The sequence below is a fragment of the Mustelus asterias genome, unplaced genomic scaffold (genome assembly GCF_964213995.1).
Source record: "Mustelus asterias unplaced genomic scaffold, sMusAst1.hap1.1 HAP1_SCAFFOLD_539, whole genome shotgun sequence".
NCBI lineage: Eukaryota > Metazoa > Chordata > Chondrichthyes > Carcharhiniformes > Triakidae > Mustelus > Mustelus asterias.
The window spans coordinates 148427-163891 of record NW_027590490.1 but is presented as its reverse complement, the minus strand read 5'-3'; the positions used below and the strand labels follow the sequence as shown (position 1 = coordinate 163891).

General features: G+C 49.2%; 1 protein-coding gene across 1 annotated transcript in view; it reads left to right on the top strand.

Moving 5' to 3' along the window:
* rrm1 (ribonucleotide reductase M1 polypeptide) overlaps positions 1-15057 on the top strand; it is a 37740-nt gene extending 22683 nt beyond the window's left edge. The window contains 8 exon segments of the mRNA XM_078205004.1: positions 3016-3165; positions 4534-4755; positions 7306-7327; positions 7330-7381; positions 9912-10047; positions 10171-10266; positions 13450-13638; positions 14316-15057. Of these exon segments, the coding sequence (XP_078061130.1) occupies positions 3016-3165; positions 4534-4755; positions 7306-7327; positions 7330-7381; positions 9912-10047; positions 10171-10266; positions 13450-13638; positions 14316-14498 (1050 nt within the window). The 3' untranslated portion in view covers positions 14499-15057.
* Positions 15058-15465: the final 408 nt, after the last annotated feature.

The following is a 15465-nucleotide window of genomic DNA, read 5'->3' as shown; positions in this document are numbered from 1 at the left end:
GGACACTGCTTTGGAAATTATACCATGGGAGAATCTTTCACATCTAGCCAAGGAGGTGGGCTTAATGTCACATGTGGAAAAGTGCATGTCCAACAGTGCAGCACTCCCTCTGCACTGGTAGTGTTGGCCTGGAGTTTTAAAATTCATTCATGGGATGTCGGTGTTACTGGCTAGGCCTGCATTCATTTCCCATCCCAAATTGTCTTCAAGAAGGTGGTGTTGAGCTGCACCCACGGTCCTAAGAACATAAGAACTCGGAGCAGGAGTAGGCCACCTGGTCCCTCGAGCCTGCTCCGCCATTCAATAAGATCATGGCTGATCTTTTTGTGGACTCAGCTCCACTTACCCACCCGCTCACCATAACCCTTAATTCCTTTACTGTTCAAAATTGTATCTATCCTTGCCTTAAAAACATTCAATGAGGTAGCTTCAACTGCTTCACTGGGCAGGGAATTCCACAGATTCACAACCCTTTGTGTGAAGAGGTTCCTCCTCAACTCAGTCCTAAATCTGCTCCCCCTTATTTTGAGGCCATGCCCCCTAGTTCTAGTTTCACCCACCAGTGGAAACAACTTCCCTGCTTCTATCTTATCTATTCCCTTCATACTCTTATATGTTTCGATAAGATCTCCCCTCATTCTTCTGAATTCCAATGAGTATAGCCCCAGTCTACTCAGTCTCCCCTCATAAGCCAACCCTCTCAACTCCGGAATCAACCTAGTGAATCTTCTCTGCACTCCTTCGATTCTCAATTAAGGAGACCAAAACTGTACACAGTACTCCAGATATGGCCTCACCAGCACCTTATACAGCTGCAACATAACCTCGCTGTTTTTAAACTCCATCCTCCTGCTGTGATAGTGGAGTTGGACACTTTAGGAACTTTCGAGCGGTTATTGGATAGGCACATGGAGCACACCAGAATGATAGGGAGTGGGATAGCTTGATCTTGGTTTCGGACAAAGCTCGGCACAACATCGAGGGCCAAAGGGCCTGTACTGTGCTGTACTGTTCCATGTTCTAGCAATGAAGGACAAAATTCCATTTGCCTTCTTAATTACCTGCTGCACTGACAAACCAACTTTTTGTGATTCCTGCACAAGGACATCCAGGTCCCTCTGCACAGCAGCATGCTGCAATTTTTTACCATTTAAATAATAATCCATTTTGCTGTTATTCCTACCAAAATGGATGACCTCACATTTACCAACATTGTACTCCATCTGCCAGACCCTCGCTCACTCACTTAGACTATCTATATCCCTTTGCAGACTTTCAGCATCCTCTGCACACTTTGCTCTGCCACTCATCTGAGTGTCATCTGCGAACTTGGACACACTGCACTTGATCCCCAACTCCAAATCATCTATGTAAATCGTAAACAATTGCGGTCCCAGCACTGATCCCTGAGGCACACCACTAGTCACTGATCAGCAACCAGAAAAACACCCATTTACCCGCACTCTTTGCTTTCTGTTAGTTAACCAATCCTCTATCCATGCTAATACATTACCCTGTGCTGTTAGGGAGGGACTTGCAGGATTTTGACCCAGCAGCAGTGAAGGAACAGCGATATATTTCCAAGTCAAGTGAGTGACCTGGAGGGGAACCTCCACTTGATGGTGCCCTTGTCCTTCTAGATGGTAGTAGTTGTGGGTTTGGAAGGTGCTGCCTAAGGAGCCTTGGTGAGTTCTTGCAATACATCTTGTAGATGTTACACATTGCTGTCAGTGATGGAGAGGGTGAATGTTTGTGGATGGGGTGCCAATCAAGTGGGCTGCTTTGTCCTGGATGGTGTTGAGCTTCTTGAGTGTTGGAGCTGCACCCATCAGGCAAGTGGGGAGTATTCCATCACACTCCTGACTTTGCCTTGTAGGTGTTGGACAGGCTTTGAATTATACTTGTCAGCCCAAGCCTGGATATTGTCCAGGTCTTGCTGCATTTGAACATGGACTGTTTCAGTATCTGAGGAGTCGCGAATGGTGTTGAACATTGTGCAATCATCAGCGAACATCCCCACTTCTGACCTTATGACAGAGGGGTGGTCATTGATGAAGCAGCTGAAGATGGTTGGGTCTAGGACACCACCCTGAGGGACTCCTGCAGAGATGCCCTGGAGTTGAGATGACTGACCCTCCACAACCATAGCCATCTTCCTTTGTACCAGGTGCGACTCCAACCAGCGAGAGTTTTCCTCCTGATTCCCCAGGACTATCATATGGATAAGGCTCCTTGATGTCAGTGCTACACTCGGTCAAATGTGGCCTTGATGTCAAGGGCAGTCACTCGCTTCACCTCTGGAATCCAGCTCCTTTGTCCATGCTTGAACCATGAGGTCAGGAGCTGAATGACCCTGGCGGAAGCCAAACTTGGCGTCACTGAGCAGGTTATTGCGATGGGGTGGTAATTGGCTGGAATTTGTCCAAGACTTGCCTGGGCAATTTCCACAATGATGGCTGCACTGGAACAGCTTGCCTGTGGCAATGGGGCTCACATTGAGAGTTCAGGTCCCTGGACTGGGACTTCTTCAAGGTGAGAGTGCTGTCCACTGAACCACTTTGGTATTTTGGAGCTCATTGGCTGTAGCACAATATATCCATTTGGAAAACCTTAGAGGCTGCCTGTTCGCTGATATGGTCACTCCTGTGACATAACTCATTGACAGTAGATCAGTTTTTGCCAATTGTCTACTCCACAGTAATTTGGTATTTTTATGGTTGCTGATTGGTGTAAACCTGGTTTTAATGGACACCGCTTATTTGTTTTCCTTCTCTCCGAGGCGCAGGGTGTACACAGCGAACTTTGTTTTCACTGATCTTGGTTAACATTAGCTCAGTGCTGCCTTGTGTTGAGCTTGTGGTTTGTCTTTATCTCAAAACACAAACTGGGTGCCTTTTACTCGCCTGATCACTGGGGGAGCTGCCTGCTGAGCTAATTATTACTGGGGCTGTGTTAAATGTGTTGTGTGATACGTGAGGCTGATGCTATTCACCTGGTTTTGCTTTCTGTCGGCAGGTTGCAGTTTGTAACTTGGCTTCTCTGGCGTTGAATATGTACGTCACCGCTGATCACACCTACGACTTCAAAAAACTGGCTGAAGTCACGCGGGTGGTTGTTCGGAACCTGAATAAGATCATTGAAGTGAACTACTATCCCATCCCAGAGGTACGTTAACAGCTGGCAGGCTGGACAACCCTGTTCTTAGATTGGGGGTGAGGGCCAAGGCTGTACAGTGGGGAGGTGGGTGTAATAAGTCTGAGGAGGCAGAAGTCCCCTCACCAAAATCCCTTTATTTACAAACTCTGACAGCAGTACACAGAGTGCTCGCAGCCAGCAGTCTACCTCCGGGGGTGGCCGAGGAACTGACTCTCCCAGTTAAGTACAAAGCAAAGACTCCTTGATTGGCCCATCAATTGGATCCTTAATCAGGGAACTCCTTTTTTCCCAACCAAATAAACAAAATCAAATTAACTTGGGGACAACTCAAAAGGGGCAGCTCGGAGGGGAATCGGCCGAAACAAAAAAACAAAGCGGAAAAGAAACTTAAAACATCAAATTAAAATGTGATTAAAGGGGTCAATAAAACACCCCAGCCCCTGCGGTGCCCAGCGGACACGGAAGGCGTCAACTGTGCCCCCAGACACCACATGTTCCCTTTCCAGGGACGCCCGGCCGCGAACGTAGCTGTGGTAGAGAGGCAGAGAGTCGGGTTGGATGACCCTCTCAATCACCTGCTGCCTGGACCTGTAGATGGGATCCTTAATCAGGGAGTTCATACTCCAATAGGCCAACCTCAATGGCCTGATTGAAGTCATTACAGTGGCCAGTGGTCAAATAGAGGGCAAAGATTTGATGTAAATGGTGTCTGGAACTCTGTCTGCAAGGGTGGTGGAAGCTGAACCCTCAGCACACCAGAAAGGAAAGCAGTTGAATGTTCTCCAGGGCTACAAACCATGGGCTGGGAAGTGGCATTAGGTTGGATAGCTCTCTTGTGGATGGCACAGATACACTGGACTGATCAGCCTCCTCCTCTGCATAAACGATCTGTTTCTCAGGTTGATGTCTGAACTGAGCTGCTTTGGGTTTCTAAAATAAAGTTTATTTATTAGTGTCACAAGTAGACTTACATTAACACTGCAATGAAGTTACTATGAAAATCCCCTAGTCGCCACACTCCAGCGCCGGTTCGGGTAGCTGAGGGAGATTTAGCACGGCCAATGCACCTAACCAGCACGTCTTGGACTGTGGGAGGAAACCGGAGCATCCGGAGGAAACCCACACAGACATGGGGAGAACGTGCAGACTCCGCACAGACGGTGACCCAAGCCGGGAATCGAACCGGGGTCCCTGGCGCTGTGAGGCAGCAGTGCTAACCACTGTGCTACCATGCTACCCCAAGAGCAGGGGGACAGGATGTTCAGGCCAATATCAGTAGTGCGGCAGTCCCTGGAGTCTGGAATATTACCGATGGAACATTATAAATCACAGGCCTTGAGATGAGTGTTTAACCTTGCATTCCACCACTTGTTTTAGGCGGAATATTCTAACAAAAAGCACCGGCCGATAGGAATCGGAGTTCAGGGGCTCGCAGATGCCTTCATCCTGATGCGCTACCCCTTTGAGAGTGAAGAAGCGCAGGAACTCAACATCCAGATCTTTGAGACTATTTACTATGCAGCACTGGACGCGAGTTGTGACCTGGCCAAGGAACTGGGCCCTTATGAGAGTTACCAGGGCTGCCCTGTCAGCAAGGGGGTGAGTGATCTGTTACAGTTGTGAGCCTTTGCTTTGCTTGTCCTTGGATAGTATTGATTATAAACTGCTGGAACAAGGCTGTTGGTAAACTCTGTCTTTGATTTGAGCAATACAGCCACTTGTAAGGACTCATAGAACAGTGCAGAAGAAGGCCATTCATCCCATCGAGTCTGTACTGACCACAATCCCACACAGGCCCTATTTCCTGTAACCCCACATTTTTACCCAGTTAATCCCTGACAATAGAGTCAGTTCAGCATGGCCAATGCACCTAACCCGCACATCTTTGGACTGTGGGAGGAAACCGGAGCACCCGGAGGAAACCCACACAGACACGGGGAGAACGTGTAAACTCCACACAGACAGTGACCCGAGGCCAGAATTGAACCTGGGTCCCTGGCGCTGTGAGGCAGCAGTGCTAACCACCGTGCTACCGTGCCGTCCAACATTCTTCTAACTACATACAGGACAAGGCCTAGCCAGGGCTTGACACAGAATCGCCCCTCGGGTAGGTCTGTTATCATGTGGATGGTCTAATTACATTTAACATTAACCATTTACGCCACAAGTTGTTGTAGTGAGGCTATTGGCCTTTAGTCCTGGTACAGCCTCCGTGTTCCTCCCTGTTACTTATCTCTAGCTTCCTCTTTATAACCATCCAGATTCCTGATGCCTTGGGTTTATTTATTTATTTTTGGGATCTTGGGCGTTATAGGCAAGACTGGAATTTGTTGCCCTGTGAACGTGGGGGGTGGGCTGCCTCCTTAACAAGCGAGGGCCTCTCTGGACCCACTTTAGTGGGCAGTTGGGAATCAGTCGGGTTGACATTGGGCTGGAGTTACCAGTCAGCCTAGAGCGTAAGGATGGTAAGTTCACTTCCATAAAGGGTGTTTATAACAATCGGGTAGCTTCATGCTCTCTCTTACTGCTCCTAGCTTTCTATTTCCTGATCTTTAGAATACGAGTTTGAAATTCTAAGGAGGATCTTGCTTTGTGTTTCTGGATCATTAGACCAAACCTCTGAATAATTCAGTAATATAACCACTGCACCACTGTATCCAATTAACTAATCTAAGGCGAGGTGTTGACCCCTGGAGTTATTAAAGGGCTGCTATGGATCGCTAGCTAGTGGTTCCTCCTGTGTGAGGTCTGACTGAATTGCGCACTGAGGGCCCGATTTTACCATTTTCATTCTAAGTGCCGAATCTGGGCGTAGTACAGATCCGACTTAGAAATCTTCTATCAGGCGCCCCCATACGCTCTCAGCCATCTCCAGTCCGATTCGCGCTGTGGGCGGGGCTTAGCGCTGCAGAACGATCGGAGCTCTGAACTGCGCATGCGCAGTTAGAAAAAATTGGAAAAAGCGCGCCCGTGTCGGTTCGCTCTCGATCCGCAGAAAGCGGCCCGGGAGCGAAAAGCGGGAGCGAGGATGCATCTTGGTGCAAGGGGTCCGCTACTACTCTGGGGGCGATCGGTGGGGGGGGGGGGGGGGGGGGAAGGGGGACAGGGGTGGCGATCGGTCTGGGTAGCGGGGGGTGGTGGATAAGGGGGACAGTGATGTGTGTGTGTGTCCCTTATTCACCCCCTCCCTCCTACTACCCAGACCGATTGCCACCCCCCCCCCCCCCCCCAACCGATTGCCCGCAGAGTGGCAGCGGACCCCTTGCCCCCCAGCAGAGATCCCCCCCCCCCCCCCCCCCCCAAGACAACGATCGGGCCTCACTCCCCCTCCCCTCCAGACGAACATCTGATGATTCCCCCCCCCCCCCCCCCCCCCGCACCACCACCAGGCACCGATCAGCCCTCCCCGCCAGAGATACATCTGACCTGCCTCCTCCCCCCACCCCCCCAAACCAGACAATGATCTGACCTCACTCCCCCCCTCCCCCCCACCACAGATCTGAGTCAGGGAGCCGTTGGAAGCTCTGAACTCGCTCTTCAGAGGCCGGAGCGCCCGATTCAGACTTTTATTCAGCAGGTCCCTAAAGGTGCGGTTCCGGATCGGCAAACGCGGTGGTAAAGGGGGAAGTGCTGAGAGAGTTGGGCGGGCAGTTCATTAATTCAATTTAAATGCATGCAAATGCATTTAAATCGTCGTTGTGCCCGATTTGGGCGTGGAATGGATCCCCGCCATTCGCGGGTCTCGGTAAAGTGGCGGTCTGAGCAGATGCGATTGCAGATTGCGATAAAGGCCTCACACCCGACCTTACTGCGATTTCGTGCCCGAAAACGGGTGCAAATTGTTGATAAAATCGGGCCCTGAGTGTTTGATATGTCTGCTGATACTTGCTCATTCTTTGGATAAAGGGCTGCAGGACAGCTTGTGTTTGGAACTAATACTGCAGCAGATGTCAGTGCAGCACAGGCTAGATACAGAATAAAGCAACCTCTACACTTCTCTACCAGACACTGCAATGCCTCATGTGGTAGCAATAACCGAGTGCACAGTGTGTGCGCTCTGCAACAGTGCGTGTGTGACAGTGTTCTCAGGATTGTTGCATTGCTCTGTACTGAACTGGATATAACCCATTCTGACCGCTCTATTTTCAGATCCTTCAGTATGACATGTGGACGTCACTCCCACTGATCTTTGGGACTGGAAGGAGCTAAAGGAGAAGATTGCAAAGTGGGTTTCCAGAAATAATTTTGAATAGGTGGAGAGCTGGAAAGATATGGGACGATGGTGGGGGTTGAGGGCTGGAGGGATATGGGGCAACGGGGGGTGTGGAAAGCTGGAGGGATATGGGGCGACGGGGGGGGCGGTGGAGGACTGGAAGGATATGGGGGCAATGGTGGAGAGCTGGAGGGATATGGGGCGACAGGGGGTGGCGAGCTGGAGGGATGTGGGGAGTCAGTGGGGTGGAGGGCTGCAGCAGGTTGGGTTTGAGGAGGATAGTGCTGGATATTTCTATGCTCTTTCTCCTCACTATTTCTTTTAAAATATTGGTGTTTGTCTCATGTATTCAATGGTTCCCTTGTTATCTATTTATTAGTCCAGTTAGACTTTGATATTTTTCTTGCCCCCCACTCCCCGCCCCCCTCTTTCAGGGTTCCTGGCCCGAATTTGAAGGTTATTGTTGATGTTTCAGTATTTATCCTCACAAATTCTTTTTTGATTAAAACCTTTTTTAACCTGCCCTTTACAAATCCACCTCGACTTCCTATTTACCCGTTAATGGGACTCCCCCAATGTGATCTTTAGTGATCAATCAGCCATTGATTTCAAACCAATGGGTCAGTAGCTAGCTGCTTTAGAAAGGAGTGGGAGTCGGGTTTGAACATAGAACATAGAAAGCCACAGCACAAACAGGCCCTTCGGCCCACAGGTTGCGCCGATCACATCCCCACGTCTAGGCCTATCTATAGCCCTCAATCCCATTAAATCCCATGTACTCATCCAGAAGTCTCTTAAAAGACCCCAACGAGTTTGCCTCCACCACCACCGACGTCAGCCGATTCCACTCACCCACCACCCTCTGAGTGAAAAACTTACCCCTGACATCTCCTCTGTACCTACCCCCCAGCACCTTAAACCTGTGTCCTCTCGTAGCAACCATTTCAGCCCTTGGAAATAGCCTCTGAGAGTCTACCCTATCCAGACCTCTCAACATCTTGTAAACCTCTATCAGGTCACCTCTCATCCTTCGTCTCTCCAGGGAGAAGAGACCAAGCTCCCTCAACCTATCCTCATAAGGCATGCCCCCCAATCCAGGCAACATCCTTGTAAATCTCCTCTGCACCCTTTCAATGGCTTCAACATCTTTCCTGTAATGAGGTGACCAGAACTGCGCGCAGTACTCCAAGTGCGGTCTAACCAGGGTCCTATAAAGCTGCAGCATTATCTCCCGACTCCTAAACTCAATCCCTCGATTAATGAAGGCCAGTACGCCGTACGCCTTCTTGACCGCATCCTCCACCTGCGAGGCCGATTTAAGAGTCCTATGGACCCGGACCCCAAGGTCCTTCTGATCCTCTACACTGCTAAGAATGGTACCCTTCATATTATACTACTGCTTCATCCCATTGGATCTGCCAAAATGGATCACCACACACTTATCCGGGTTGAAGTCCATCTGCCACTTCTCCGCCCAGTCTTGCATTCTATCTATGTCTCGCTGCAACTTCTGACATCCCTCCAAACTATCCACAACACCACCTACCTTGGTGTCGTCAGCAAACTTACCAACCCATCCCTCCACTTCCTCATCCAGGTCATTTATGAAAATGACAAACAGCAAGGGTCCCAGAACAGATCCCTGGGGCACTCCACTGGTCACTGACCGCCATGCAGAGAAAGACCCCTCCACAGCCACTCTCTGCCTTCTGCAGGCAAGCCAGTTCTGGATCCACAAGGCAACAGCCCCTTGGATCCCATGCCCTCTCACTTTCTCAAGAAGTCTTGCATGGGGGACCTTATCGAACGCCTTGCTGAAGTCCATATAGACCACATCCACCGCTCTTCCTTCGTCAATGTGTTTGGTCACATTTTCAAAGAACTCAACCAGGCTCGTAAGGCACGACCTGCCCTTGACAAAGCCGTGCTGACTACTTTTGATCATACTAAACTTCTCTAGATGATCATAAATCCTGTCTCTCAGGATCCTCTCCATCAACTTACCAACCACTGAGGTTAGACTCACCGGTCGGTAATTTCCCGGGCTGTCCCTGTTCCCTTTCTTGAATATAGGGACCACATCTGCAATCCTCCGGAACCTCTCCCGTCTCCATCGACGATGCAAAGATCATCGCCAAAGGCTCCGCAATCTCCTCCCTCGCCTCCCACAGTAACCTGGGGTACATCCCATCCGGTCCCGGCGACTTACCAACCTTGATGCCATTCAATAGTTCCAACACATCCTCTTTGATCTCAAACTCAGGCTGTTTGAACCCATGGAACCTGAAACTTTGCACCAGAGATGAGGGAAAAAGAGAGCTACGGAGAAAGAACAATGGAAGGGGATTGACTGGAAAGTTGTCAAGGGGCTGGCACAGACATGATGGGCTGAATGGCCTCCTTTGTGCTGTGATTCTGTGACCTATAATGAGACAAATCTCATTATTTGAGTTATGTCCTTTCTTGCTCTGTATTAAACTTTTTCTTGAGAATTCTTGATATGACGAGGCTTCTTGTTCTTCATACTCTTCCCTTCACTTAGACATGGAGTTAGGAACAGCCTCCTCATTGCCCCAATGCCGACTGCCTCGACAGCCCAGATCCTGGGTAACAACGAATCAATTGAACCCTACACCAGCAACATCTACACACGTCGCGTCCTCTCCGGAGAGTTCCAGGTCAGTCGCCTTCATCTCAATGGGCTGAAAGTACAGAACGCTGTGGGAAATGTAATGTGTAGAGACGCAGGGGCAGTGGGCGGCAGCAGCAGCCGTGTGTAATGCTGTTTGTAATTCTCACAGGTTGTTAACCCACATTTGCTGAAAGACCTGACTGAACACGGACTGTGGAGTGAAGAAATGAAGAACCAGATCATTTCCCAGAATGGATCAATCCAGGTAGGATACACTGCAACTTGCTCACTCCAGGCGCATTCCAGTTGGTCCCATATCCATCTTATCTGAGTTTGTTGTCTTGGTTTTCCTCCCCGCAGAGGCAGGTTAGCAACAATGTGTGTCAGCCAGAGTAGAGTTTAGTAGCATTCGGACCACTTTAGTCACACATGCGAGCCTGACTGACCATCTTAAATTGGTTGCCAGTGTCATTCTTAGCACACTGAGAATTGTTTAGAAAAGGTCCAGTTGTGGAATCACATCTGATGCTGGACATTGTGTTGGAGTTTTGCCAGTGTACCCTGCACCAGCAACATCTACACACGTCGCGTCCTCTCCGGAGAGTTCCAGGTCAGTCACCTTCATCTCAATGGGCTGAAATCATTGGGCTGATTGGGTGAGACCAGTACCCTGTTAGTTCCAATGGCTGGTGGATATCAATGGTCTACACAGCTAGCAGCACACTGGCACTGAAATTCATACCCCGCATTACTCCTGTGATCGGCACAATGTCTTTTTGGTTTGATGGCAGCTTCCTGTTAGTGACCAATATCACTCATGTTGCTACCGCATCGTAACACGATGTGGAGATGCCGGCGTGGGACTGGGGTGGGCACAGTAAGTAGTCTTCACAACACCAGGTTAAAGTCCAACAGGTTTATTTGGTAGCACGAGCTTTCGGAGCGCTGCCCCTTCCATCAGGTGAGTGCCCTCAGGCCCGTTGGACTTTAACCTGGTGTTGTGAGACTACTTACTGTGCATAGTAACAGTGTGAAACTGCTAGCTTCACCTGTTGCTCACATTTTGAGAGACCTTGCCCTTTGAGGTAGACTGGGCACTTTTCAGGAGAGAAAATGGTGTCTTTATCAAGCAAATTGGCCCATTCGTGAGTTTGTATGGTATACAGCGAGCAATTATCTGATCAGGGAAGCCATTATCCCACAGGGTGTCTTTGATTTGCCGAATTCAGCATCAAGCTCACGTGGTATGTGGCTCGGGCCCTGTTTCCCAGATTGCTGATGAGGTCAATCTTACAGAGCGTGGAGTCCCAGCGTGTATACCGAGCAGTGAAGCTGGGCCTGTGGAGAAGGCTCTAGAACACCCCCTAGCTGATTTCGCAACTGGTACATCGAGGAAAGGGAGCTTGTCTAAATGCTTCCTTTCAAAGGTTGATCTGAGTGCAGGATGAAGCCTATTCAAGATGTGTAAGGCATCTGCATATAGGAAACATGCGAGGGGTAGGAGATCATTGAAAACATGTTTCTCATGGAACCCAACAAAGACGTTAGCGAGAGCTGGGCTTAGAGGGTATCCCATAGCAACACCATCTATTTGGGTATACATGGCATCATTAAAACGGAACTCACCTGCATGAGTTGCTGAATTCATAAGCTCAGTGAATCCTAATTCTCTCAACGTCTGCAGGTCTAGGTCACCATGTTAGAGTGCTGTAGTACAAATGTTTAGGGGTGACACAGTGGTTAGAACTGCTGCCTCACAGCGCCAGGGACCCGGGTTCAATTCCCGGCTTGGGTCACTGTCTGTGTGGAGTCTGCACCTTCTCCCCGTGTCTGTGTGCGTTTCCTCCGGGTGCTCCGGTTTCCTCCCACAGTCTGAAAGACGTGCTGGTCAGGTGCATTGGCCATGCTAAATTAGAATCCTACAGTGCAGAAAGAGGCCATTCGGCCCATCGTGTCTGCACCAACCACAATCCCACCCAGGCCCTATCCACATATCCCTACATATTTACCCACTAACCCCTCTAACCTATGCATCCCGGGACACTAAGGGGCAATTTAGCATGGCCAATCAACCTAGCCCGCACATCTTTGGACTGTGGGAGGGAACCGGAGCACCCAAAGGAAACCCGCGCAGACACGAGGAGAATGTGCAAACTCCACACAGACAGCGACCCTGTCTGTATAAATTCTCCCTCTGTACCCAAACAGGCACCGGAGTGTGGCGACTAGGAGATTTTCACAGTAACTTAATTGCAATGTTATTGTAAGCCTATTTGTGACACAAACAAATAAATAACATGTTTATACGTTCTTTGAGTGGTATGTTGGTGAATAGGCTGGCAATGGCAAATGAATCCATGGACAGAGCATCGCGATTGATGTGCAAGTCCTGTATGGTGGTCTTTGCAAATATGACAGAATCATTCTACGTGTATCTGGAAAACTGGTTGTAGCAACTCACCCAGCCATTTAACTAATTCATGTTGTGCAGAACCAGTCACAGATAAGATGGAGCATAAAGAGACAAGGCTTGGTGTGTTTTAAGCGCCCCTTTATTAGTGGATGCAGTAAGCCAGGAGGGTGAATCCTGTTATCTGTCACCCAGCAGCTTGTTGCTCTTGCACAAGTCCAATCCTCAGAAACCGTAGCGATCGGTTTTGACATTTTCAATTGGCTCCCGGCCTTTTTGGAGGGGGTCTGAGTTCTAGATTTTCACTAACTTTCCTGTGAAGTGATTCCTGACATTGGTCTGACTCCAATTTTCAGGATTGTTCGGCCCAATTCCTCCCTCTTTCCCTAAGCCCCTGCCATATATGTCAGAATTGCAGATGCTGACATTATTTACACACAAGAACTCTCTCCCTCTCTCACACACGCACTCACTAGAATTCCTACAGTACAAAAGGAGGCCATTTGGCCCATTGAGTCCGTACCAACCACAATCCCACCCAGGCCCTCTTCCCGTAACCCCACACATTTACCCTGCGAATCCCCCTGACACTCGGGTCAATTCGGCATGGCCAATGCACCTAATCTGCACATCTTTGGACTGTGGGAGGAAACCGGAGCACCCGGAGGAAACCCACGCAGACACGGGGAGAAAGTGCAAACTCCACACAGACAGCGACCCGAGGCCGGAATTGAACCCGTAACCCCATGCATTTACGCTAGCTAGTCCCTCCAACACTAAGCGGCAATTTAACTAGACCATCAACCTAACCCGCACATCTTTGGACTGTGGGAGGAAACCGGAGCACCCGGAGGAAACCCACACAGACACGGGGAGAATGTGCAAACTCCACACAGACAGTGATCCGAGGCCAGAATAGAATCCGGGTCCCTGGCGCTGTGCGGCAGCAGTGCTAACCACTGTGCCAGGAAGTTCTCGGCCTACACTGTTCAGTGATGTCTTTCCCATTGGAGTTGCAAATCTTGTTTCTTTTGGCAGAGCATTGAAGAGATCCCTGCTGAGCTAAAGTCACTGTACAAAACGGTCTGGGAGATATCGCAGAAGACGGTGATTAAGATGGCGGCAGACCGTGGGGCCTACATTGATCAGAGCCAGTCGCTGAATATACACGTGGCTGAGCCCAACTACGGCAAGCTGACCAGCATGCATTTCTATGGCTGGAAGCAGGTAAATACCAGGTGGTGGATTACACTCCACACACGACAGATTGATGGTGGAAGGACCTGATCCAGATAGAGACTGATCTCAGCAGGTTTAAATGTTCATCTGCAGGAGATGGGGTTACAATCAATGATTCTTGAGTAGGGCTGGAGATGGAAAGATCTCTGCCAAGAGGAATGGGGATGTGGAAAACATCACACTCTGGGGCGAATATCCCATTTCCCACTGACCCTTTCCCACAAGCTACTCAGTAACTGTGGCTGTTGGTGTTAGTAGCACTTTCCCCTGTGAGATTGGCTGTCTTGAGGAGGGGAGCGAATCTGAGGGTGTGGCAGGATGGCGAGTGAGAATGCACAGATTTATCAGGTCCTGGAGTAGCACTCTGTGTCCAATTCTGCCATCTTACACATTGCTCATTTAAATTTGCTCCACCATTGCTTTATCTGCCTCATCATGAGGTTCCAGACTTTCCATTGCTCTCTTTGTCTTTAATACTCCTTAAAACACAGGACTTTGATCAAACCTTTGGTCTCCTGCCCAAATAAATCCTTCTGTACCTTGGTGTCATTTTTTTTTAAAGTATTAAAGTACCTCAGGAGATTTTACTTTGTTTGAGACACAGTATAAAAATAGGTTCTAGTCTGAGTGTGCAGCATTGACAGCCCCTCTGCTTTGTTTTACAGGGGCTGAAGACTGGCATGTATTATTTAAGGACCAGGCCTGCAGCCAATCCTATCCAGTTCACTCTGAACAAGGAAATACTCCAGGAAAATGTAGCAGTGGCTGCCGATGAGAAGGAGAAGAACAAGGCGGCTATGGTGTGCTCCCTGGAGAACAGGGCAGATTGCCTGATGTGTGGCTCTTAAACCCGGGGATATTCCCATGTCCCTGGCCAGTGCCCTTTAGCCCCCTAATACCGGATGTAGGAGTCACTGGCAACCCAACAACGAGGAACATTTCTAGGAGCCCTTTCCGTTCACCAGACCTCAACCGTTAACAGATCCAATGTCATGTGAACCTTTGTCACAACCTGGATTTAAATGTAGAACTAATGGGGTCGACATTAGGAGACCATCTTATCTTCATACTTGATGTGAGCTTTGGGAGGTGCAGCACCAGTCATGGTTACTGAGCAGCCTTCCAATTGCTGGCACTGGGCTTGTAAAGTCTGTGTGTGCTCCAGTGATGGGTGGATGCCCTTTGAGCAGGGGGCTGCTGACGGGATGGTTTTAATGACAGTGGATAACAAGTAGTATGTATGCCCTGGGTGTTTGTTACACTCACTCACTGCCATAGGATTAGATGGGTGGTTTGTCTACGGTGCTGTCACTTGTTCAACCATGAGCTTGTGATTCTTAGTGTATATTCTTTGTACAGTTTCTTAAACTATTAATGGTGAACCATCATTAAACTTTCCCATACAGCATCTTGAGTCTTTTTCTGAAGGTTTGGCTGGATTCTGCTGGCCAGACGGCAGTCACCGCTCAGTCATAATGAACTTTCACTTGGTCAGATGATAAACTCAAACCTCAGTCCAGAGAATTGGCGCGCTAGACTGACGATTGCAGTGCAGTATTCCGGGTCTTGCTCTGTCAATGTAAGAGTTTTTTGAGGGGCTAAGTAGTGATATCTTTGCGCGGTTGTCATCATTTTGGAAGTGATACGATAGGATTTGTGCGTGCGTGAGTAATCCAGGCTGATGCTGAGGGTCTGCTGCACTCAGAGGTCTTAGCCCCTCACTCTGGAAGTGCAGTTGAGTCGCCTCTTTCACCAGGATTAAAAATATGGAAGAAAGATGGGTAAATGGGATTGTCACAGTTATAGACTGAGGGG